Here is a 24,705-nt window from a genome sequence, read left to right as displayed (position 1 = left end):
GGACAATCTGTAAGGTCATTGCATCAATTCTTGTCAGCTTAGGTAACATCATTTAAGACTGGGTAGCGGCTGCTTTGCAGCAGGCGCTAATATGATCACAGGATGAAATGTCACTGCAAAACTCAGAAAACAGCTGGGTTTGTGCAGAGGAAACAGAAAATCATCCCAAAAAATTCAAACCCTATCTTTAGCTGTCATAAACTTTATGATCCTGATTATGTGTATAAACGTGCATACTTATCAACTTGCTTATAGATTTCTATGATTAGACACATGCAGTCACTTTTCTATTTGCCTCCGAGTCTTTTGTGATGAGGTTGTTATTCAATTTTGTGTGTCCCCCTCCTCCCACTCCATGATTGTACAATGTGTGGGTCATGTTTCCTCAGGGCGTTGTTAATGGCAGTATAAATGAAAACTCTGAAAATTTGAAGCAGCAGAGATTCCAAGAAATGGAAAAGATGTAGTCTGAACAGAAGGAGGGCCTAAGGCACCATATGTTGTAGGTGCACTGTGACTAACAGCAGCAGTTTATTCTGCACACAAAAGGTTTCTCAACTCAAGAATGATACTCTGCACTTTCTGTAGCAGAGTATTTCATATACCAATATAGAAATTGCTGCTCCTCTCCTTCAATTTGACCTTAAATAAATTAAGAATAGCATCTTCAATCATTGTCAAACAATACTGCGCAAAAAAAAAAATCAACACACATCTCTGTTGCATGTTTGTCCCTTGCTCTGTCCCTAGAGTTCTGGTATTATATACTTAATTTAGACATCCATACGTGCAGTGTCTTTATCTAATTAGTGGGTAAAGTTTTAATGTGGTAAACCTCAACCTCATTATCTTGTCATAGCCATTTGGAGGTAATAGATTTGAAAAAGAGAGAAAACTCTTTACACCAACCACCTCAGGGGAACCAATAAAACAACTTGAAAACTTGATGTCTGTGAGGACCTTCTTCCATTGCTCTGGTTTCCTCCCACATTCCAAAAACAAGCCATTAATCAGTTCTCCTAAAGTAGGTAATTTGGAAATCCGTGGCTGTATTTCTTCGTTTCAAGAAAGTGACAAACTGCAATTTATAAGAGGCAGGAGTCAATCTCAAAGTAGTGAATGACTAGATTCAATAGTAGATGTATGAAGAGCAATAAAAGAAACCACAATGTCACCAATCATAGCGGTATGCACTAAAACAGCGTTTCCCAATTCCGGTCCTCAGGCCTCCCTGCTCTGCATGTTTTAGATGTGCCTCTATTCCAGAGCAGCTGATTCAAATGATTGCATGACCATCAAGTGCTGCAGAAACCTGTTGATCACCCATATATTCAATCCAGGTGTGTAGCAGAAGGGAAACACCTAAAACATGCAGGGCAGGGAGGCCTGAGAACCGGAATTGGGAAACGCCGCACTAAGATGTTCCCAAAGGATCAGTCAAATCTATCTGTAAATAGAAGATTTCTGCACCTCTACTGGCAATTTTGTTCTTACTTTGAAAGGGAAAATAAAATTTTTTTTACATGTCATTAGCAGCATAAAATGTAAACTAATGACACTCCTGTGAAGAGAAATATTAATTTGGTGAAGCAGTCTTTACAAAACCTCAGCGAAGGTTTAGATTATGAAACTCACATTGGACAAAGACGATGAGGATGGACAAAGATGAAGTAAATAAAAAAAATGCATTTTTCAAATGCTTGACAAAGATAAAAAGTCATCCAAACCAACATGGTCTTTTCTGAAGCTGAAATCATGTCAAATGATGATTTAGCTAAAGCATGTAAGGCTAGAAGTGTTTCTGTCACTGTAGTTTAGAGGAGTCCCAAAATTTTTGGGAAGAGATTTCTTAAACAAACTAGCCTGTCTGTAATGGGAGTCAGATGAATGAAATAAAATCTGTTATTTCATCTTCTAACAGGGGGATGAATCCTTTCAATATTTTCATATTTGTTGAAAACATTTAAGTGGGGAAAAAACAAATCCCTAAAAGGGTTAAATAATTTCTCACAGCAGGTGTGAGCATTTATTTTCATCTGGAATACATTTTCTATGAGAAGCCCAGCTTATACTGATCACAATGTTTAACGGGTTAAGTTGGTTTTATTGATGTAAAAATAGTGGATTGTTTGGTGATATGTTTTTTGTTACACAATGTGCATAACTGCTCTGCCACCAAGAGCTTCACCATAACTTAGTCTTACCATTAGGTCAATCTTCTAATATCTGATCCATACCAGAGCAAGCAAGCCATTGATCAGAAACCAGATATGCTCCCACCACAATAACAGAACCCTATGACTTTTGACAGAGATTTTGTAGAGGTACCAAAACAGAAAAAAAAACAACTTTTAAACAACTGAAAGAGTTAGGAGTTAACCTAGTTTCTTTGGGGGTTTTTTCTTCCAAGGAGCCAGACTTAATGGTGGTTGTTTAAAGTGGCCAATATTTATTCAGACATACAGAAGTTTTTCCAAAAGGAACGTTTGTTTTTCACTTCCTGTTCCTGAAGAATGTCTTTTTTCTTTGCTTAGCCTCTTAACTCTTGCCTGTGAAGCCTTCATACAGTAGCTTGTAAAATACAGGGGATGAATAACGTTTTCAATACATAACTGACAACTTAAGGAACTCTTTAAATATTGTAAGGCACTTTGTTACAAGCAGCCTGTCGGACAGCTTTTGTTCTCATTTCTGTACATTTGATCTCTTTGTAATTTCAAGAGAGGCAGGAAGTAGAGTTTTAATGTCAACATGGAGATTTCTTGAGTTGGTAGCTAAAAACTTGACGTACATTAGATGATAAATGGAAGGATGATGCATCTTCAAATTCCCATGCCAGGCCTTTGCAATAATTTATCCTATATTCTAAAAATATGACTCTCAGATCATGTTCATCTGCAGTCGATAGCTTTTTTCAGGGTTCAGAGCCTGGACTGAAAATGGAGTGAAAAAGCAGCAGGGCTTCAGAATGCCTGGAGAAGTATTGATCAGTCAGCTGTGAAAGATTACAATGTTTGACTCCCTGTTTGCAGGAAATAAAGAAATTAGGGGTGGGTTAGAGTACACAGTGGGGTACATAATCATGAAAAATCCTTCTTGCATCTGTTGTTTCATTTAATTATACACCAAAAAAGCTAATCCCTCTCACAACCTGCTGTTTTATTTCTCATTAATTACAAATAAATGTGCAGTTGTTCAGTAAAACACGCTTCCAGCCTCCAAAGTAAAACGTTTTATGCCACTATATGGAGCATACAGTCTGGTAGTGGAAAAATAATCTGCATCTAGTTCCTCTTACTTTTAACAAAGTTACAAAAATGTATCTTTCAATGCTGGCATTGTCACTTCTTGTTTCGATCTTTGCTGGAACAATACAATACTTTTAGCAATCAAGCGTTTAGTGATATTGGCCTGTAGGGGTGCACATTAATCTGTGTGATGAAGTGTGGAGGCCCGATGTCTGATTCTACACCATCAACCCGATGAGCGTGAAAACCCTGTCGGCCTGAAGCTTTCACCATGACAGACAGCTCTACGGCCATTATGACAAAACGGCTACACAAAACGATTCAGCTTGTGGAAGTTGGAGACGGCCGCAGAAGTTTTGGACGTGTGCAAAGCAAGGGTGTCATGGGACAAAAAAATACAAAAGACAGAATAATAAATGTCTCCTTTTTTCCCCTCTGCTTTTGCACTGAGATTCACCCTGATAATTTAGAGTGTGTCCATTTTGATAATATAAAATTGTTTTGTTACATTGATTTTGATAATAAAAACGAGAACTGCTGCATTGGTCCTGCTTTAGGAGTTAATACTTCAGCTCATTCCAGTTAAAAGTAAGAAAAAAACCCCAGAGGGATTTACTTCCTGGCTTGATATTAATACCAATTCAAGTTGAACTCAAAGTAGAACTGCTGCTTCTCCACATCAAAAGGAGTCAGTTTATCCCTCCTGGGGAATTTAATTTGAAATCCCCTGCTGTTTCAAATAGTTCATGATGTTCTCCATTTTAACAACAGCCTTTGACAGCTTTTGGAGGAGAATCAGACCCACAGCACCACAAAACCTCCACCATGCTTAGTTATCAGTGGACGTTAGGTGCTTTTTCACACTCAGCCTTTGTTTCAAGCCAGAACAAACTGGAGTGGATGTGGCAGAAAGGCTCAATCTAATTTCTTCTAACCCAAGAAAGAGGCTTCAGAAAGGTTCAAATTTCCTTTTTATTCTCATATTGCTTCCAAAGTGTGACGATGCCTTTTTCTTGTGTCCATTTCTGTTTTAAGCATAAACAAGAAGTTATGGCTTATTAATTAAATTATCTGATCACCTTCGAAAGCACGCATTAATAATACAGTAGTTACATTTGATTTTTAGGAACTGAAAGGGCTGTAAATAACTGTCATTATGAAATTTATAAATATTTATTTATGCTAAATATTGTTCACTGAATAAAGGTACTCAAAATCATTTTTGGCTATTGTAGAAAAGGCTGGATTAATTTTTTGCTGTTTTGCACATTTTTATCAGACGTGCCAATAAATGATGAGGGTGCTGTATTCTTTAATCAATACTACTGAAAAATACAATTTCATGTCAGAGCATTCCATCTATGTTTCTTCTCTGTTTACATTTGGCTCTTTAGGAGCAGATTGCAAAAGCATGGTCACCAAATGTGCCTCCCTGATGTTTGATAATGAGAGGTTTGGGCTCTTCATCACATTAGCCTATGAATATAATAGGCTGTTGTGGATAAATCGATAGCTGCTGGCTAGAAAATTCTAACTACCCAAGTGTACTTATGATGGTAAATTCTCTGGTTTGAGAAAACAACCCCCTATAAAAAGCCTCAACAATCTTAAAGAGGACTGCTTCCATCTTATTGTCGTATATTGTAGAGCTCTAGCAGGGAAACAGGAGTAAGAAACAAAAAGATTATTCTCGTGCTTTGTTGTCTCTCTCTCCGGGCTCCTTGGCTCCCTCTGTTATGCTCACTTGGGGCTGAACTGCTAAATCAATAAACCAATGCTACTTCTCAATAACTCAGCAGAGGCTTTTGCCTGGTGTGACAGTCTAGGTAACACGCAGCAGATTGCTATTTAAGGCCAGCTACTTTTAGGACCCCTTCATATTTTCAGCAAATACCTTTGGTTGGTTCCACCTCATAATGCTGTTATACTTTGAAGCCTGGGGTGAAAGAAATATATGAATCTCACTATAAAGTGTACTGCACACTTTAAAGTTGATGCAGGTTGTTGCCCTTATCTCTTACATACTTCTGAACTCTCCACACGCCAATGTAAAATTTGTGTGTTCATTTTAGAAATAGACGAAAAACATTCAAGAGCAGTAGGACATTACCAACCATGACATATGAAATGCATCATGTATACATGAAAGAAGTCAGATTTTTCTGCAGTATTTAAAACATTTTTTCCCTTTACTCATCTTCTGCAACAACTTGAACAAGTCCTAATGAGTTTTTGTTCTCATCAGTTTGGTCATAAACTTTCTTTTGCTTGCTTTGTGCCTCGTCTCACTAATTCGTCAGCTGATTGCTACTTTTATGTTGGAAATCTTCACCCCAGAATGATGGTTTACAACAGCATCAAGTAAAGTTTGGAGTCTTTTCCCATCAAGAGTTTTGTCACATTCTGCACCAAAGTCCACATTACTCATCCCTCTACTCTTTTTAAACTTAGTGAGAACATTGGTACTGAGCAGATTCATCAGCAACACTCCAGCCAACACCACAGCTGTTTGGGAATTTTGCAATCTCCAACAGAAAGCTGAAACAGTCCTAGACCCCAATTTGACCTTGAACAGCACAGTTTACACCTCACAGAAAGTGTCAGAATTGTTGATATGTTTTGCATTATTCTTTTGGATAACTTTTCTAATGTCAAGCAGCAATAGCTGTGTTTCTATTAACTATAAAAATGTGCAAATTGGATTTATGAAAAATTTGCTTAATGGAAATATGCTAAAAAACCTTTTTTTTTTTAAATACTTTTTGCACAAGAATGAGGTCTGTATTTAGACCTTTATTTTATTTTATCACAAAACTGCAAAAAACACTTTTTTTGCATCACACAATCACGTAATCAAGAGTTGGATGTTACTATTGGTGCAAACGACGCAAGTTTCTGGGTTTTTTTTCAGGCAATGTGCAGCTTTCTCCATCAAAGCACTCACAGGATCGTATAGTGCCCAAAGCCGGTCCTCGACGGCTGGCATCCTGTATGTTTTAGTTCTCTCCCTGGTAGTACCAACAACCTTTTCAGCATCTCAATGTTCTTCTTAGGCCTTTTAACGAGCCATCATTTGATCCAGGTGTGTTAAACCAGGGAGAGAACTAAAACATGCAGGATGCCGACCCTCAAGGACCGACTTTGGGCACCACTGGCATAGTGCATAAAATGTTGCGTGTCATTCGAACGTGTTGAATCCACAGCTGTGCTGTAAAATCACTAACTACAATTTCCCCAAAACGCTGCATAAGTAGCCGCTCCCAACTATCAGGCTTATCGCTCTGAGGCCTGAATAAGATGCAGATGTCTCTTCTGATGGCTGATAGATGATGAGCACTAGCACCAAAGTCTAAATATAAATATATCTCTAAACTGATTAATTCTGTTACTGTGATAGTTTTTAACGACTATCATGTGAGCAAGCTTATACCTGTGTGATTTTAACTTCATTTCTTACTTAATGGAAACAGCAAAATGAAATAGTGTTTCAACATCAGCAGGACATTGAGGAAGTTTTGTGCACATTTGTAGTGGAAATGCAGCCAGTGATGGAAATATTTTAATCACCATGTTGCTCTTCCTGCAGAGCTTCACCCTGGTTCTCTAAACTGGGAAGCACTTTGGTTCCTAGAATTTTCACTCAGGTTACAGAATCCTGGTGTTTCTGTCTTCAGGAAGAAGATTTTCCTTAGCATGCTTCCTATCACCAAGTTCGGATTCAGTTTCAATTAAATTCCACTTATTCAGATAACACCAATTTACAGCACATGTCATCTCAAAGCACTTTACAAAAAAAGTAATTTCAATCCAATCATCCTTGGGGTTGAAGTTGATTATCCACTTCTTTGGGACAATGCTAACTGCATCTCAAGAAAGCTCAATAAATAAGTGCAGTCCTACACTGAGAGTGTTTTCAGCAAGATTTCCACTCACCAGTAATATTTCTGTTGTCCTACAATGTAAAATTGAAGTTTTAATTTTACCACAGTGGGGAGTTTTTGATTATGAAAGGTCTATTAAAGGTCATATCACAGCATCTCAATCAGATTTGAGTCCACATTATGTCATGTCAAAACATTACCGATAGTGCAAAATTAAGGTTTCTAAACCCTGCCTGAACTAAGCAAAAGAAGAGTGTGCAGCAGTATGATAGAAAATATGACCTCAGGCAGAGACGGGACAAGCATGTCTAAAATACTGATCTTTCCAACACTTTCATTATTAATAACACTGAAATATTTTGCAGGAGACAACCTCAAGAAGAGCACTGACTAGAGAAAGGCTACACACGGGTAAAATGCAGAGTGCTATTGCCTGAGCTTTCTGAAACTATTCTTATCATTTTTATTCATGGACAGGATTTCAATGCACTTCCACATATGTTCAACCAGGGAGCAGCAGACATCACATGAAATTATCACCTTCAGGGATGTCCTTATTACCTTGAAGTCTTCAGACTCAAAATGTGGAAGAAGCACCGGAAGACTTTCCAAAAAAAAAAAAAAAAGAGATAAATGTGTTTCCGTTTATAATGCTGTTCACAGATGTTCTTACAGAGATGGTGATTTGTATTCAAGCCACTGCTGAAGTTTCGTCTTTGGAGCACTTGTTTCAATGAAAAATTACTCTGACACGGAATGTCTTTATTTCCTCCTTCTCTTGAAGTGCTTCTCCGAAGTTGGTGCCGTGCTTTTGACCCCAGGTCTTGTTATCCATTCTAACTTTAAGGCACACTGCCATTACTAAGTATTTGTCCTCTTACTAATGTCTTCTGCTATTGTCACACTTAATTTTTTACAATAGTTTGAAAAAATCTGAGAAACAGATGAATACCTGACTAAATTACATAGACTAAAAGATCTTAAAAAGCATTCCAACATGTCCCAATCTAAAGACATTCCAAAACAAAAGTTATTTCTAAGGATTGATCTTCCAATTAAAAGACAATAAGAGCCATTTTCTGCAAATGAAGAAAACATGAAACCTTGCTGAACCTTCCCAGCACTGGTCAACCTACCAAAATTACTCCAGGAGTGCATCTACAATTCAAGCGGGAGATCACACAAGAATCAGAACAACAACCTTTGCCATAGAACAACGATCACAGTATGAAAAGGTTTTCACATCTGAATGCAAAAAACACAAACAGATCTGAAGTAGGTTCATCTTGCTTCCAAACCGTCCATTCTGTATGAACTCAAACAATTCTGCAAAGAAGAGTACACTGAAATAGTGCTGCAAGAAACACATAGCCAGTTATTGAAAACGCTCGATTGCAGTAGCAAAAGTAGCCACAATTTATTTTAGGAGACAACACTATTTCACAAGTTGGTTTGAGAAGGTTTTTTTTCCTTTAATAAATAAAATCCTGAATTGAAAATTGCACATTTTCAATTATTAAAATTTATTTGATGAAGTGAAACATTTCAGCTAACAAAACAACCAAAAACAGAAGAATCTGTTAAGGGTTCGGTTATGTTTTTCGTAGCTCTGTGTACAGAGGTAATTAAATGCTGTGTGAAAATAATACCGAATGTACCAGCATACCAGCAAAAAAGTGCTGGAATGTGATTTTATATTCTAATGGTGGCAGCAACAATAGCACAAGCCTTTGAGGACTGGCGTTTGGTCTTTTCATGGCAGCTGAGACGGACATTTTTCCATGTGTTATCTCTCACAACAGGAACGGGCTGTCTGCTGTGTTCCTTTGTGGTCTACAGTGAAATGTTGTATCAATAAAATGCCAAGATGGTAGAAAGTGGGTATGAATTATTGAAAGCCACCACGGTTCAGGCTAATCTCCACAGCGCAGTTAATTTGATGTTCTTGTTTTTCTGTTTTGGATTCAACCTGCAATGCACCATCTATTCCTGCAAATATCACAAACAGAGGAGCAGATCAGTGGGAAGCAAATGAATGATCCGCCGATGCTAATGTCCTCTGCCGGCCGAGGTCTTGCTCAATAAACCTGGAAATGAGACAAGCTTGAGAGAAATGCCGTGATCAAATATGAGCCTCGTCATTTCAGGCCGACACACCTGATGCAGCGGTTGATAATGAGAGAGGAATCGGCAATGAGGTGGAGAAGCTGGAGGAGGAGGGGGTGAAACATGTACTCGGCCATTTAGGAGCTATGCAGGGCTTAAGGAATATGCTTTGTAACCTTTATCAGAGCTATGGAGTGGATATCAATAACTGAGACAAGCGCCTGATCTGTGGGAAACATTTTCTCAGCAGAGTGTGAGACACTGATCCAAGCTTTTTATCTCCTCCCTTAAAACATCAAATTTTGCCTTTAACAGCAGGCGGGTCCAGGATTGTGCCTTGATTAGGATGCAATCAACCAGGTCTGGATGCAACACATTGGTCATTGAAGTCAGGGGCTTGTTATCTCCTTGCCACATCAACATGAGGGAATTGAAGTCCCAAGGCTTTCTAATTATTTGTTTTCATTTGATTGTAATCGGTTTAAAACTACTGAGTGGATTACTCATCCGACAGCAGGCGGGTTGCAGGAAAAATATGGCAAGGTGAAATGACTCTACTGTGCTGCTGGGAACAAGACAGCCACAGATTAATATAATCATCTCCATTGTCATGATTTTTTTTTCTTTCACGAGGTTATAAGGCAAATAGAGAGAAATTAAAAAGATTTTTGTTGCTGAGATTTTCTGCAAGTGGAAAGAATAACCAGCATGTGAAATAAAACTGTTCTTATACTGTAGAGTTCAACCAAATCTGGCACGAGGTGATTTACAAAGTTATACTTTTGATCGTTTAGAAAGAAATGCGTTGGAATAAAAATTATATACACATACAATGCATCAAGTTCAGTTCATTGTTGAAATTGGTTTAAGAAGTTTTCTTGAAAACCCAATAGATTGTATTAAGTCACTTGTAGATTTCATTCCTCATTGACAAATGATAGAAAATCATTTGCACTGTGTTGTTGATTTTGAAGCAATTACCCATACTGAGCATGCATCTGGTGGCAGTGGAGAGGAAAATGCCACTTTAAGCTCAAAATCTGGTATTGCCTCTTTGAAGCTGGATTTAACATTGAGCTTCTTGTTTTGTTTTATAAATTCACAATTATGTGTAAAAAACTGTATTAGATGAGTACTGAAAGGTTTGAATGTTTCACCACTTTTTTTTTCAAAATTAGGTAATGCAGCAAGATTGACATCAGGCAAAGTAATAAATCTAAAATAGATCCTACCAAAATGGAAAAGAATAAGGGTTTTGCAAAGGTGCAAAGTCCTGACTTCAACATTATTAAAATGTTGTGGTGACTCTTTGACAGAGCTGTGCATAAACAAATGATTAAACTGTGGGAGTGGAGTGGGCCAAAATGACCGAAACAATTTGTAGGAGTGACAAGGTCATTACTTCGAGTTAATGTGGCTAAAAAGGGTTCACCTATAATCAGGAGTTATTCGGTTCTGCATATAGTTTTACACACTGATCGGCACTTTGGTTTAATTTTACTGATTAATAAATCTCTCATGTTGTTTTTTTATCTTTATTTTAATATTCTAATAACATCCTACAAGATGACTAGAACATTTCTGTTACATCTTGTGTGAAATGTTGCGATAAGAAGCTGCCATTTAATTTTCTACTAAATATTTTAAAACATATTAATACATAAATTCTGATGTATTGATTAAAGACCAGGATGTTAAGCTTGACCTGATCTCTTGGTAAAAAGGCACATTTCACAGATATGTGCCTATTTAAAAATGTTGCAATGAAATATTCAACATGAAAGTTTCATCTAAAATATTTTTACTATTGTTGGTGTCTGAATTAGGCAACCTTTTTGATGCTGTAAGATGAAACCAACAGGCTGATGCAAACAAAGACAAAAGTGTGTCCTCAACAGACTGTAGGGAGCTAAAAAGGCTTTGATCCATGAAAAATAACTGAGGTACGTTTGAGTTTCAACTTGCTTAAATTATATATCAGTTTCTTCCTAGGATACATAAATAGTTGGGGGGGGTTTCTTACAAAGCTTGGCAAAAATAGACCAGGGCGGTTATTTTCTATATATATACAGTATATATATATATACCGTATATAAGTAATGCAAATGTCAAATTAGTCAATAACATGCCAGAAACCCAACATATCTAGTCATCAGCATCTGAACATGGTGAAGATGACTTGTTGAAGTTCAAACGGAGCATCAGAATTAGAAAGAAAGGGGATTTAAGTAACTTTTAACGTGGCATGTTGCTTGGTGAGAGCATCATAAACTGCTAATTTTTGGGATGCATATTCAAAACTATCAGAGAATGTGTCAAAAGGGGGGAAATATTCTGTGTGTGTCAGTTATAAAGACAAAATGCATTGAGATCAGAGGAGAATGGGCAGACTGCCTCTAGATGACAGGCTGAAGGGACTCAAATAGCTACTGGGTAGAATAAAAACAAGGTTTGATACGTTTGTGGCACACATCATTAGATATGATTTATTTTTTTACTTCGGTCAGCAGTAAACAAAGTCAATTTCTGAAAGTTATTAGATTTTATAATGTTCTAAAGATCACAAAAAGTCGAAAGTTGAAGACTGGAGATTTGGTTAGATTTATTTTCAATGAATAAAGTAGCATGAACAGCCAGTGCCTGGCTAGAGAGATCATTCAACAGTATAACCCTTTGAAAACATTCAATGTTAATGTATAGTAATCATAAGACAATGTGCAATTTGAAAATTAAACATGTTTAAATAGCTTTTTTGTTGTTTTCTTTTAATTTCCACAAACTATTGTCCCAGCTGTATATGAATGCAGCATTTGCAGCTTTAAGGAAACTCCACTGTCATTAAAGGAGTTTCATCTGACTAACATTTATAAGATGAGTGGAATTTGGGCTGATTGGATAAAAAGAGCTTGACTTGGTGTCATCACTTTTTGAAGTTACACAATATAATGCTGAATTGCTTGTTTAGTTCCGCACATAAACATCCTGTGTGTGCTCAGGTGAAAAACAAGTCTGTATTAGGTATATGGAAAATATAACATACAGCTATTATTTGTGAGTGTTTCCTAACAAAGGATTGAATGAGTTGATTTAACTGTGTAACTGTTTTTATTGTGTGGCCTAAGTGTTCTCACCATGTATATGGTTATTTAATTCTTGGTTTTGCCACACAAAACACACACACGCCTACACCCAACCAGCAGGGCATGTACTATTACACTTGACCATGTCCACAGTATAGCCAGAGTTATTTCCAGTGGGATAATACACCGTGTCACAAAGCTAAAATCATATCAAACAGTTTTCTTTTATAACAATGAATTCACTCTACTCCACCGGCCTCCATAGACACCAGATTTCATAGGGAACCTTTGAGATGTAAGGAAAAAGAGATTCATATCATGGATGTGGAGCCCACAGTTCTGTCACTGTCGACAAAAATCTCTGAGAAATGTTTCTGATACCTTGTTGTATCTGTAAGAATAAACACAGCCCAGGATAAAGTTGAGCCCACCACAGAAATGGCAAAGTGTATCTAATAAAATGGCATGTGATTGTATTCACAAAATATCATTTTGGAAGTGTATTTCTTAGTAGCTACATTGATGAGCGTTTTTTAGGTTTTATTACCACAATAACATTGATAGTGTTCGCAATTTTGCATTTTATTGCATCTTTTACGAGCTGAAGCCCAGCATATGGTGATGCTTAAAAAATCCTACAGGATTTGAACATGCTGCACAGTGCAAGCTCAAGATTATAAGATTTTGACTGTAACCCGTGACTTTTATGATGTAAGACTGTGTGATTTATTGCAGTAGTAGATTTAAGTCAGAAAGATCCATCACAGATATCAGGCTAATCATAATTAGAAAGCAAGTGCTGGTGTTAATCCTTTTATTGTGAAATTTGATATTCAAAAAAAAGGAGAGAGATAAGTGGGGGATGCTGTCAAGGTGGTCGTAGGCGGGAGAAGAAGAGCACAACACAAACAAAACACACAAAAGTGTCCAAAAACACTTATGGGCCTGCTTGACATTTTATGTTGATTTAATGTGGTGGTTCAGGTGAGAATTTAACCTGTCAATAAAGTGAACACCAAGTTTTTCAAACGCCAACTATATTTAATGGCTTACTTAATAAATGTTCTTTTATAGACTTCATGTGACCAAAGAAATATGCATAGTAAAGAAATACACTGGAACTCTTCAGAAAAAATCAAAAAAAGGAAGAAGACATCTGTCTTGAAGCCCTACTGCCATCTTATATGGATCCTATTATTGGTGATACTATTATGGATGGAATATTAGGTTTTTTTGAACTTCTTAAGCCCTATCAAAAATGCAAGAATTGAGAAATTTGTTCTTTTACTCAAGATGCCAAGAACAAGTACAAACTTACTTCCAGCCATGACATTTCATACTTCATAAGAACTCAAGTGTAGAACTGGCAGATCCCTCCCAATGCACCACACAAGCAAAAAGGTTTTACCCAGGTGAAGGCAAAACTTATTTTGCTCACACCAGCCTGCATAGGCCTTCGCCAATATCCTCAGATTCCATTACTCCTTATGTCACAATTTTGCTCATCAGTGGCTCTTTGCTTCATCTCTGCATTTAATCCACAAAGCAAATAACACCAAAGATGCAGGGGTGCAACATTTTGCTCACAAGCACCTCTAGATTTCCACAGATGATGTGCTGCAACCTCAATAACTCCTAAAATATCTTAAAAGAGAATTTACATTGGGATGGGACTTCTAAATGACTGTTTATAATCCAAAACTTGATTGTAAGAGATAACTGACTAATGAATGAAAGATAAAACTGTTTGTCTAAGTCAGTGTTGTCCAAACTTTTTGAGTTTGGGCCAAAATTGCCTGGAAAAAAAAGTTAAAGTATGTCTTCTTAAAAAAAAAGAAAAAATCTAGTTTACATTTTGTTTTGTCTCAAGAATGTTTTAATCTATTTCTGGCAGAAAAAAAGACCACAAAAAATTCATTCAAGGGTCACAAAAGGCCCCCAGGCCACACATTGGACATCCTGGTCTACCCATAGTCTTTGAAATTCTATTTGAAAAGTCAGAATATTAAAAAACTTCCCTACTGACTGTCATTTTGTCTGCTAGTAAATGAAAAACATAGCTTAGGTTCTAACAATAGTTTCTGTATGAGTTGCTAATGGGAATGTGTTGTTTTTTAGTAAATTTACTTAATTTATGGTTTTTAACCTCTGCATGTTAAAAGCTCTACATTATCCCTTTCATGCATAGTGGTCACTACAGTGGACAGCTTTCTAAAAGCCATTTTCTTGTGCTTCCTGTGGATTTTTATGTTATAAATGTACACAGACCACTGAAGTGGACACTAATGCATCATAAAATATACCATCAACTACAGGCCATCAGCTGCAAATGCAAGAAATTATTTTTGTTAAATACAATATGGCCGACAGACAAAAAAGCATGAGAACCGACCCGGTCCCTCCTTCTACTGTAGACGACTCTTGCAAGTAAAAAAAATATTGTGACATCAGATAACCCCTAAGGAACAATACTACTGATGTATTTTTCAAATAACAACTTTGTATTTGGACAAAATTACAATTGATCACATAAAAATAAAAAAAAAATTATTTTTACAAAAAAAAAATTCCTACCTTTTTTATGCCTTAAGAAAAGAATTTTAAAAAATGGAAAAAAAATTCTGACACAAACAATCATAATTCATGCATCAGAGGGTTAAGTTAAAACATAATATTATGAATTAAACCATCTTGAACAATGGTTCTCTCCTATTGTGCTCTATAAGTGTTTTTGTTTTTCTTTCTCTTATGTCACAAGTACCACAACCTTTCAGAAGACAGTAGATATGAAATGCTAACTACACGCCACAATTAGTTATGTTTAGGAATCTGATGTTTTTCTTTTCTGCTCTAGGTTACCAGCATATGAACAGTTATGAATGCATTTCTTAGAAATTAATGCATAAATTTTTTATTGGCCACACAGTTTAGATGCAACTATCAGCTTGCCAGGGCTTAAATAGATGCATAAACCTTGTATTGCAAATGTTTTGCAAGTGACAAGGCAGTCCTATAGTGGATGTGCCTGAGGGTCTGTCTGTGACTAATGTTTTAAGTTTGTAATTACAGTAAAGCTTTAGACTCCACAGCTGGAGGTCACAATCTCTTTAATCTTCAATTAAATAATTCATTTCAGTGGTGGTTTCTCCATACTATTGCCCGTGTCTTCTCTGCGGGATTCCTATGCTGTTGCACAAAAAGTACATGCAAGACGACATCATCTACAACCCCCAGCCTAGACATCCTCCAACATTATGAGAAGCAGCTTGTCTTTAGCTTCCATGTGGCAGAAAGAATTTACATCAGTGGCCACATAACATGCAATGGCATTTAGTGTCCCCACAGCTCAGTGGTGGACGCCACTGGCTCTGTGATGTACGTTCAATGCCTCTGCTGAGGATGATGTGAGGTGACAGTGTATTTGGTCAGGATTGGTGTGACATGCACTCTGTGAGCAGGAAAGCATTCTTGAAGAAGCAGCCAGAAATAATATTTCCACTGTGGCATGCACCTGAGGATAAGGCTGAAAACTTTTCTTTTAGATAAACACGGCACATCAGATCAGCACTATAGGGCACACTACGTTTTGGTTTGAGAAGAAATGTAAAAAGGGAAAGATTAGCAAACTATTACAGATTAGATCTATGAAAACAATCACAGACTGGGGCATAATTGTATTCTCTGACAAGCTTCTAAAACAGCTGTTCTGCAGTAGTTATTTTCAATAAGTTCAGATGGAGATGAATCACTTTTCACGCTGCAAGGAAGTGTTTAACATCTAACTCACGCAATTTCCAAATCTCGACCTGATAAAAGCTCATGGAGGGATGCTTCTTCTAAGTTGAAAATACAATACTTTCAACATCTTTTGATAATATCTTATTGCATTTTATCTGCATGTGAGAAGGAAATTAAATTAAGTGTTTCTGTTAGAAGAAAACCCAACACGGTAAAATCAATCTTGTCTGGATTAGACAGGGAGTCAGAGCTCAACAGTGAAGAAGCTGATTCATAATTTACCTGAAGAGTTCAAAACGTGCTTACACGCTTTAAATACATGTGTATATCAGCTCATGAGTAAGTTAGAAAACCCATTCAGGATGTTGAAATTTAGACACAGATGTCTTCTGTGTTGCACTAACTGCTACACTTGTGTCCATTTGTTATCTACTGGGGCACAAAACAGGAATTCATTTATCTCTTTTTTTTTTTGTTTAGTGGTCGGAACAACATCAGCTGGAATCGACTCGGCTCAAGATGATCTATTAATCATACACATGCTTTCTCTCTGGAATAAATTGGGGAGTCAATATGAATTTGTGCGCACCTATATTCCCTTCTGTTTCAATAGGTGGGTCACAAAACTTATTAAGGGTGTAGTAATTTCTTTGAGCATTCAGCTGAAACTGACAGAACAACCGCCTGTGACCCTACACGAACCCTAGCCAAACTAGAAATCATTCGCAGTTAGTTTTTAGAAAGCACACAAGGAAGGCTGCTGCCTCTCACACAACATACAGTACATGAGGTCGGTTACTTACCTGCGTCTTTGTGATCAAAGCCCTGGCTGGTCAAGATGAAGATGAAATCCTGACAGGTCTCCTGATCCAACAGGGTGCTGTTGTGCAGGCAGAGGTCAACAATTAGGGTCACAGCTTTCTGACAGACCATGTCATACTCCTCCTGGTCAGAACTCATGCTCCCAGCTGCATCCTCAGACGCGTGTGCTCATCCGAGGGGACTAGCGCACACACCCCCACACAGACATCCAAACACAAAAGCACACACGCTGCAGCCCGGCATCAAGATAAATGCAACTTGTCTCCATTCACGGCTGATTCTTCTCCTTCATCTACGCTCTCTCTCATCAGCGTTTACACACAGATACACTCAAGTGTGCTTGTGCATGAGTGGGTTGTTTGTGCTATTCACCAGCAGTGCTTACACTGTTTGCAGACATGAATCACATTTGTCCCCAGGTGATGTAAGGATAGAATTATTGCATCATATCTTAATGAAGCAACTCACTTGAACCATAAAAATCACGGACAAGAGTTGATACATTTGCAAATGTCAATCCTTCCACCCTTTCCAGCTTGTGCAAAAACTAAAGAAAAAAAAAAAAAAAAAAACACCCACCATGATGTCCACTTGTTTTTCACGAGTCGCCTGACATGACGGGTCTCTGGAGTTCAGAGCGTCTCATGTGATAAATTTCCCCAGAGATGAACCACCTGTGACTGCTGGGTCTGCCTGTCCCCACCGACAGAGCTTCAGATGTGATCTCTGTTTACAGCATGCACTGATGGTGTTGGAACTGGCTGTGTGACGAAGATGATGGCAACAGAAGAAGGTATAAGAGAAGGCTGTGTGTTCCTTAGCAGTGTTTATGTGTACTTTTGCTGTTGGTATAAAAAAGGTATGATAAAAAGAGAGAGGAAAATGGATTCAGAAATCCAAATGGTTAATGGGTGCTAGTGATGCGCACTAAAACAATAACAGCATCCATCCTGAGAGACAAGTGATCAAAATCAATAGAAAATACGCCTGATACAATTTTGATCATTCCACTGAACTCGAATCCAGAACCACACAGCCTTCTGGGGGATGTAGGCATCAACTAATTCGCTCACTCTTTGGTTACTTAGCAACAACCTGTTGAGTACAGATTATCTCTTGGGCACATCCATACAAAGGTAATAAACTTTTATGACGGTGACGCACTAACTCACACAGGAAACAGTGTTCACATCAAGCTATTTCATATGTTACACTGAGCTGATAATCCTGATATCCGCACTCTGTGCAGCACTGGCAGTTGTGCTAGCTGTCCTGGGAGAGAAGAAACGGATATTACCTCATTAAACATCAAAATAGCTCTGTTTATTGTTCTGGATACAGTAGCTACACAGTGCTCATATAGTCTAAACGGCCATCTCTGTCTACATGTACCACAATTGAAAAGAAAATCAATGTATGGTTAATATTCCCTCTATTTTACTGAGTATGCAACACATCACAGGAGGCGGGTTTCTCCATTTACATACACACACAGTTTGTTACTCTCCCAAGCTCCAAACTCGGTAAGGGCAGCGGCATTGCACAAAGTATAAGTAGTTGATAATACAGAACTACAGTACTTTATACTTTACAAGACCCAATAATATAACAAAATAGATATTATTAACATTATTAGCTTACCTAAAATAAAAAACAGCTCAGGTTAGTGGTGCAGTCTCTACACATCTCTCACGCACATCCATCTTAGAAACGGTAATCTCTCTGTCTGATAACGCGATATTTCCCTAAGAATTCCTTTTCGCCCTCGATGTCTTTGTAATTGGGGGAGCGATACTGACCCCTACTGGCGAATTACTGACATAATTGGCAAACAAAACACATCAAGTAAAGAACACATAAAACACAAAACAATATAAATTTTCATAACTATTATGTTGACATGCCCTATGTGAAACATATGCCTGGCAACTTCAGGAAAGTTTACTCTAAATCAGTCTAAGCTTTCCTTATGTCAAGTAGGATTACGAAAATTATCTCTCTTTGCAAGAAGCCAAGAAAATGTTAACATTTTTATTAATATTTGGTAGAATTGCCTTTAAACTGTGTGGCTTGGTTGAAACTTGTTGGGTATCATTCAACAAGCTTGTCTCAATAGTTTGCTGAATTTTGGCCAATTCCTCCTAACAGAAGAGGTGTAACTGACTCCGGTTTGTAGGTCGCCTTTCTCACATGTCCCTTTTTTTATACCATCAAGTTTGTGGTTCAGGCTTGCAAGTATTCTTTTTTTTTCTTCTAAATATAATGATGGTCATTGTGGCTAAACACTTCAATCTTATTTTCATCAGAGCACAAAACATGTCTCTGAAAATGTGTCTCCTTTATTGAATTTTGTAAACTGTAAATTGTGTTTTCACATTTTTTGGAATAATGGCTTCTTCCTGAATGACGTTCAAGTCCATGTCAGGACAGAAATTATCTGTAAAATTATCCATCCATTAAAATATATAATGGATGAATGGATATTATTAACGTTTAATGAATAAAACTTTTAATTGATTTCCACATTTTTGTATTTTAGAATTAATTGAAACATTTAAAAAATCTGTATGTGTTTGCTTATTTAATGTAGTGTATGTCTATAGTATTGTTTAATTTATCACATGTATAAATATTTTTTTATGCATTTACTTATTGCAAAAACGAGCCATCACAGAGGCTCCCCCAGGCTGTCTCTTTTATGAACACAATGAACACCTTTCAGTCTAAGCAGACAGCTAATCTGTTCTGGAACAAAATAAGCATATTGCACTGTCACAACAATTCTTCTGTTTCTCTCCTATAATAAAATATACTTTTAAAAAATGGCTGCAAATATAAGCACAGATTGTTCCTTTATTCTTATTTCATTTCCTCTAAATCAGAATGAAAATACACGTTATTGATCCCCAAGGGGAAACTGATTAATTGTTTACAAGCTGAGCCATTCAAAATATTAGCAAATACAAATATAACCATAAGTAATATAAAAATGACTAAAAAGTGTTAAATTATAAGCAATTTAAAATTGAATATAAAATAAATACAATAATAAGTGTATATGAAAATATTCAGAGTTGGGCAATATATAGTTGGATTGCTACAAGCAAAAATCCTGTATTTCTAATCTATATCTATAAGTTGTGACTGCTTGAAACCAAAATCAAATTCCTTGTTTGTGCACACAATATTGATATAACACTTAAGTTATATCACCTTTTTTCAATAAAACTAAAAAAAAGACAATGTTTTCTTTATTGAATATCTCAAAGTGAAGATTTGAAACGTCAGACTCAGCTGCTTACTCATTGGATGAGAACTCTTCAAAACTACTGGCTATCAAAATAAGAGGGCAGAGATATGTCACCAGACATTTTATTGTCAGCAAGTGTTTAATTAATGTCAGTTGTCACTTATTAAACACCTGCTGGTTTTGGTGCTAAATGAACACCAGTAGGTGGCGCTTTTAATGAGTATTAGGTGTCAGGTTTATTATTGGAAACAACTGTCCATATGCTTGCTGCTATAACGTGAAAGGTGGGTTTGGCATTAATTTCAGATCAGAGTTAAGAAGGTATCGCATCAAAATATTGCAGATTTCAGTGCAAATTTAGTTTGTACTAACAAACAGAGGCACAGAGAAGTTGGATGAGGGATAAACAAAGGGCTCACAGCACTTAATAAACCATTATGAGAAGAGTAACACCATTTAAGAAGTTTGCAATTAAAAAACAAGTCTACAAAGGGATCTGATGTGGTTTATCAACCAAAACATTTTGATACCTGTTGAAAAGACTTCACTTGCAAATCATTTTTGGAGCTGATTTATTTAGCTCCAAGGTTTGTTTTGTCTTTAGAACCTGGCGCTATTAAGAGCTAAATTTGGATGTGTGATGCAGAAGAGAAATTTATCCAGATGGAGGTGACTGCTTCATGACTGTCAGCCCAGAAGTGTCAACATGGTCCCAATCAACACTATCAGGTGTGTAAAATAATACTTTGAAGTTGCAGAAATAATGTCAGCAAATGCAGGGGACAACATTGTGTGTAACACATGACCTGAGGCACAACTAGTTTAAACAGGGAAAGCTGTTGGCACATATGGTAACTATCTCTTCTTGGTGTTTTTCATTTAGTTTGTTTTCCGATGGATTCTGTTAAACCACATTGCAACAACAATGTTTGATTTTCATTGGTCAAGTTTCAGTCAACTTTTATCACTTTTTTCAGCTTCAAGTTAATTCAGTGACCATTGTGGGTTTATTGTCATTCGTTAACACAGGAGTACCAACAAATTTGTTCACGTGTGTATATCCAGGCAGTGAAATACTATGGTAAACAACTAGCTACCTTTTATATTTTTTGTTGCATCAGGAAGATGCTGGAATTATTTAGGTGTTTCATTGGGCACAAAATTATTGGATTGATTCTAATTTTGCTGACTGTGAAGATGCCCTAGTGTGTCTCGGGACTATATCACTGGAGGATAAACACATCTATAGCTGTTGATGTATATGATTTTTATTTTTACATGAAAATATTTTAAAGGGGAGCAGATAAAGATGGAAAAAATGTAACTGAATTTGAAACCGTTAACTAAGGAAGGTCTGTATTCCTTTAAAATGCATCTCAACATATCTTTTGATATATGACTAAGAATAACCCTATTTAGGGCCATGTTGTAAACTGTGATGAATATTGCCTAAGGAAAAATATCACGTCTATGTAACTGCAAAAACTATACTGAGCTTAGCCAGTAGCAGTTTGACTACATCCATAATTTGATTAACTGGGATGTAAATACTTTGGTGTCCATGTGAGTGGGCTACTCCTGATAAATCGCTTAGATAATGGAGAGCTTATTAGAGTCCCCTTCCTGTCTTCCTAGAGGTTGGATGGGGGGTCTGCCGTGCTTCCTGTCACCGTTAGATTGGATCTACTCTTCTTGGCGTATCCTAACAAGCGGCTAATGGATTGTTTCTGGCTGTGGCTTTTCAAAAGAGTCATTTGCAGAACTCCTTCTGATGCCGCTAATACAAATTCGAATCATCAGTACTGCTGTGCTTTCTGGTCGATACACAAGAGTTCACATAGTGTGTTTACAAGTCTATAGATGGCAACAAATGATGCAGAAATTAGCCGATAAATAAATAAAACTGAAAAGATTTAAAAAGGAAAATGGGGGCAGACTGGGTAAAAACACTCAATACAAGTTTTTAAATATATTTCCATAAGACTTTTAATTACTAATGTTGTTTGTGCTCTTATCCTAAAAATAATATAATAAATTTACAGCGGTTATCAAAGGTCTACCAACTTCCACACATTACCTAAATTATTCATTTGTGCTGCTAGTTTTTCTGTGCTACCATAATTGTAAAGATATCAAGGTCATCTAAAGGTGTGTGAGTGTTACTTGAAAATACTACAAATAACCTTTGTTGGTTAATACATTATTAACATATTATTAACCAACAAAGGGAGGTCATTTGTAGAACGTGTCCTCACTTTTTTTGCGGGCTATTAGATTTTAGAGATAAGCTGTGACTTAAGCTTTGGTTAAGGTTAGGATAAGAAATAGACCAGTACTGGTTAGGCTTAGGGAAAATGCCTGATTTATTTAATTCAGTTAATAAAATTAAAAGTCAATACAAAGTCCTCAGTTTGTAAAGAAGTGCAAGGATGTGTGTGTGTTGGAGAGAAAATCCACAATAAATTCAAACATTTCAAACAAGTTCCTGTTTTTAAAAAACATCAAAGTCAGTTGCTGTGTGATCATTCCACCCTGGAAAAAAAACTATTAAGCTTAATTACTAAACCCTCCAAATAATCATCACTTGCATTACTTTGATTACTTTTTTAAACATCTGGACTAAAAGTCCATATGTTCTTTGGTAGTGTGTCTTCCATTAATCTGGCATTGCTGTGAAATAACCTGCCTTGTAAATGGATAATGTACCATCACCAAGAAAACCTTCCAATTTCCTTCTTCTTATCGACTTCAGTTAGAATCTTATCTACACATTACAGTTTGAGTTATACTTCAGTACAAAGGTATAAGTGAACTATATATTATACAGATAGAAATCAGTAACGGAAGAATGTTGCTGAATATTGCGGTTAGCGCCACACAGTTATTCTGCTGAGGTGTAAAATGTGTAAGATGACCAACTTGGCTGAGTTTAAAAGAATAAAACATTGATTAAACAGCTTAGATCTACTTACAAAGAACATTTTATCATCCATGTTAATTATTCACTAGACCCAGTGCTGTCTATCTTATAAAAGTGTTTTCCATTTCTAAATAATTTAGCACATAGAAAAGTGCTGAGAAGAAAACAAAAAAGTATCCCCCTGCTTGACAATGGTGAACAAATGCAGTTATCAAAATGACTGCTGAGGGAGCTGGTTTTAAATGGTAGGACTAATAATCCAACAGATTTAAAACTAGCTGATCTCATTAGGAATTCAGCCTATAAGCTACAACTAAATGAGGAATGCTAGAATGACCGCACAGGCACTTTTATGGCAGGTGCAGTGAAGGGGCAGGAGCCTGTAGGACTTCAGTTTGATGTGCAAATCCTTCTCATCTTTAGGGATGGCAGCCCAGTGGCCGCAGACGCTGAACTTGATTCATCGTGTCGGATGCATGACAAACTGCTGGCTCACTCAAAGTTATGCTAATCATCATGAGTCGGACTTGTCCTGCAGGCCACGGTTGCAAAATTTCTGCAGTAGTTTGTTCTATCCTGTGTGCAAGTTTTAACTTAAGAACTGCTAATCAGCAGTGCTCCAGAGAAACTACATAATTCTACCTTAGTTAGTAGTTAATTGGAATCAGCTTTAAATTATCTAAGAGGACTTGGATCAAGCTTGTATCTGCAAATAATATATGAATGAATAGATAAGCAAATGATTGGGATTAACACAATAGAATATTCTTCTTCCATTTTAAGGCAGCCCCATATTAGCTTAATTAAATGAATTTTTTTACTTTATACAATTTGGCTTATGGAGAATAGTAAGGCTGCAACTAATGATTCTTTTGGTAATCAATTATTCTGATAATTAATTGATTTAATTGGATAAAAAATTGAACTAGGTGAAGCTAAAACTATGCAACTTGAGTTCTGGATAGAACAGATTTACAGGCAAAGCTTTTTTTCATCTAAATATTTTTGTACAGTTTTGGTTTAATTACTGCTCTGAATATATATTTTTTGACAAATTGACTTTTTTTTGTCTTTATAGTCTAGGTAATGATTAAACGATTATTAATTTACTTGACGATTAATTCACTTGATTCCAATTAATCGTTTCAGTCCTAGAGAATACATCAATTGTAATGCAGGTTGGATCAGCATTATAATTTTTTGTCCAAGGGGTATACACGTGCATATGTTTTTGAAGTGATGCATTTAATTAATCTCCTGTTAACTAGCACAAGATTCCAGAGGGATCTGTACGTACTGCCATGAATATCAAAGCCTTCTCACGAGTCTGAAGATTGGCATAATACAGTTAATAAAGGTCCCAGAAAAATATCTTTAAAAAATGGATAAATTAAAGTAAATGCACATTTTTCATTTTATTATCATCTTATTCTGGTACTAGTATATTTAACTTCCAAACAAGTAATCTAAAGCTGCTTCAATCTTTCATTTTAAGGTAAAACTAACAAGCTACATTACCCTGATTCTCATTTAATGACCTTTGGATATAGGCACCAGCTCCCCTGTGACCATGCATGGACAAGTAGGTAAAGACATTGGATGGCAGAGAATCTACACCAGAGACATATTCTGTGCTTATTACAAATTCTTTTGACCAAAA

At 36.7% G+C, this 24,705-nt stretch overlaps 1 protein-coding gene across 1 annotated transcript in view; it reads right to left on the bottom strand.

Moving 5' to 3' along the window:
* Nucleotides 1-17,075, bottom strand: part of syt6a (synaptotagmin VIa) — an 87,466-nt gene extending 70,391 nt beyond the window's left edge. Inside the window, exon 1 of the mRNA XM_028011564.1 lies at nucleotides 16,857-17,075. Within this exon, the coding sequence (XP_027867365.1) occupies nucleotides 16,857-17,013 (157 nt within the window). The 5' untranslated portion in view covers nucleotides 17,014-17,075. The remainder of the gene's footprint in view (nucleotides 1-16,856) is intronic.
* Between the last annotated feature and the right edge of the window lie 7,630 nt (nucleotides 17,076-24,705).

This window comes from Xiphophorus couchianus, chromosome 24 (genome assembly GCF_001444195.1).
Source record: "Xiphophorus couchianus chromosome 24, X_couchianus-1.0, whole genome shotgun sequence".
Taxonomy (NCBI): Eukaryota; Metazoa; Chordata; class Actinopteri; order Cyprinodontiformes; family Poeciliidae; genus Xiphophorus; species Xiphophorus couchianus.
The sequence above is the reverse complement of the archived record's forward strand: the minus strand, read 5'-3'. Positions and strand labels throughout refer to the sequence as shown.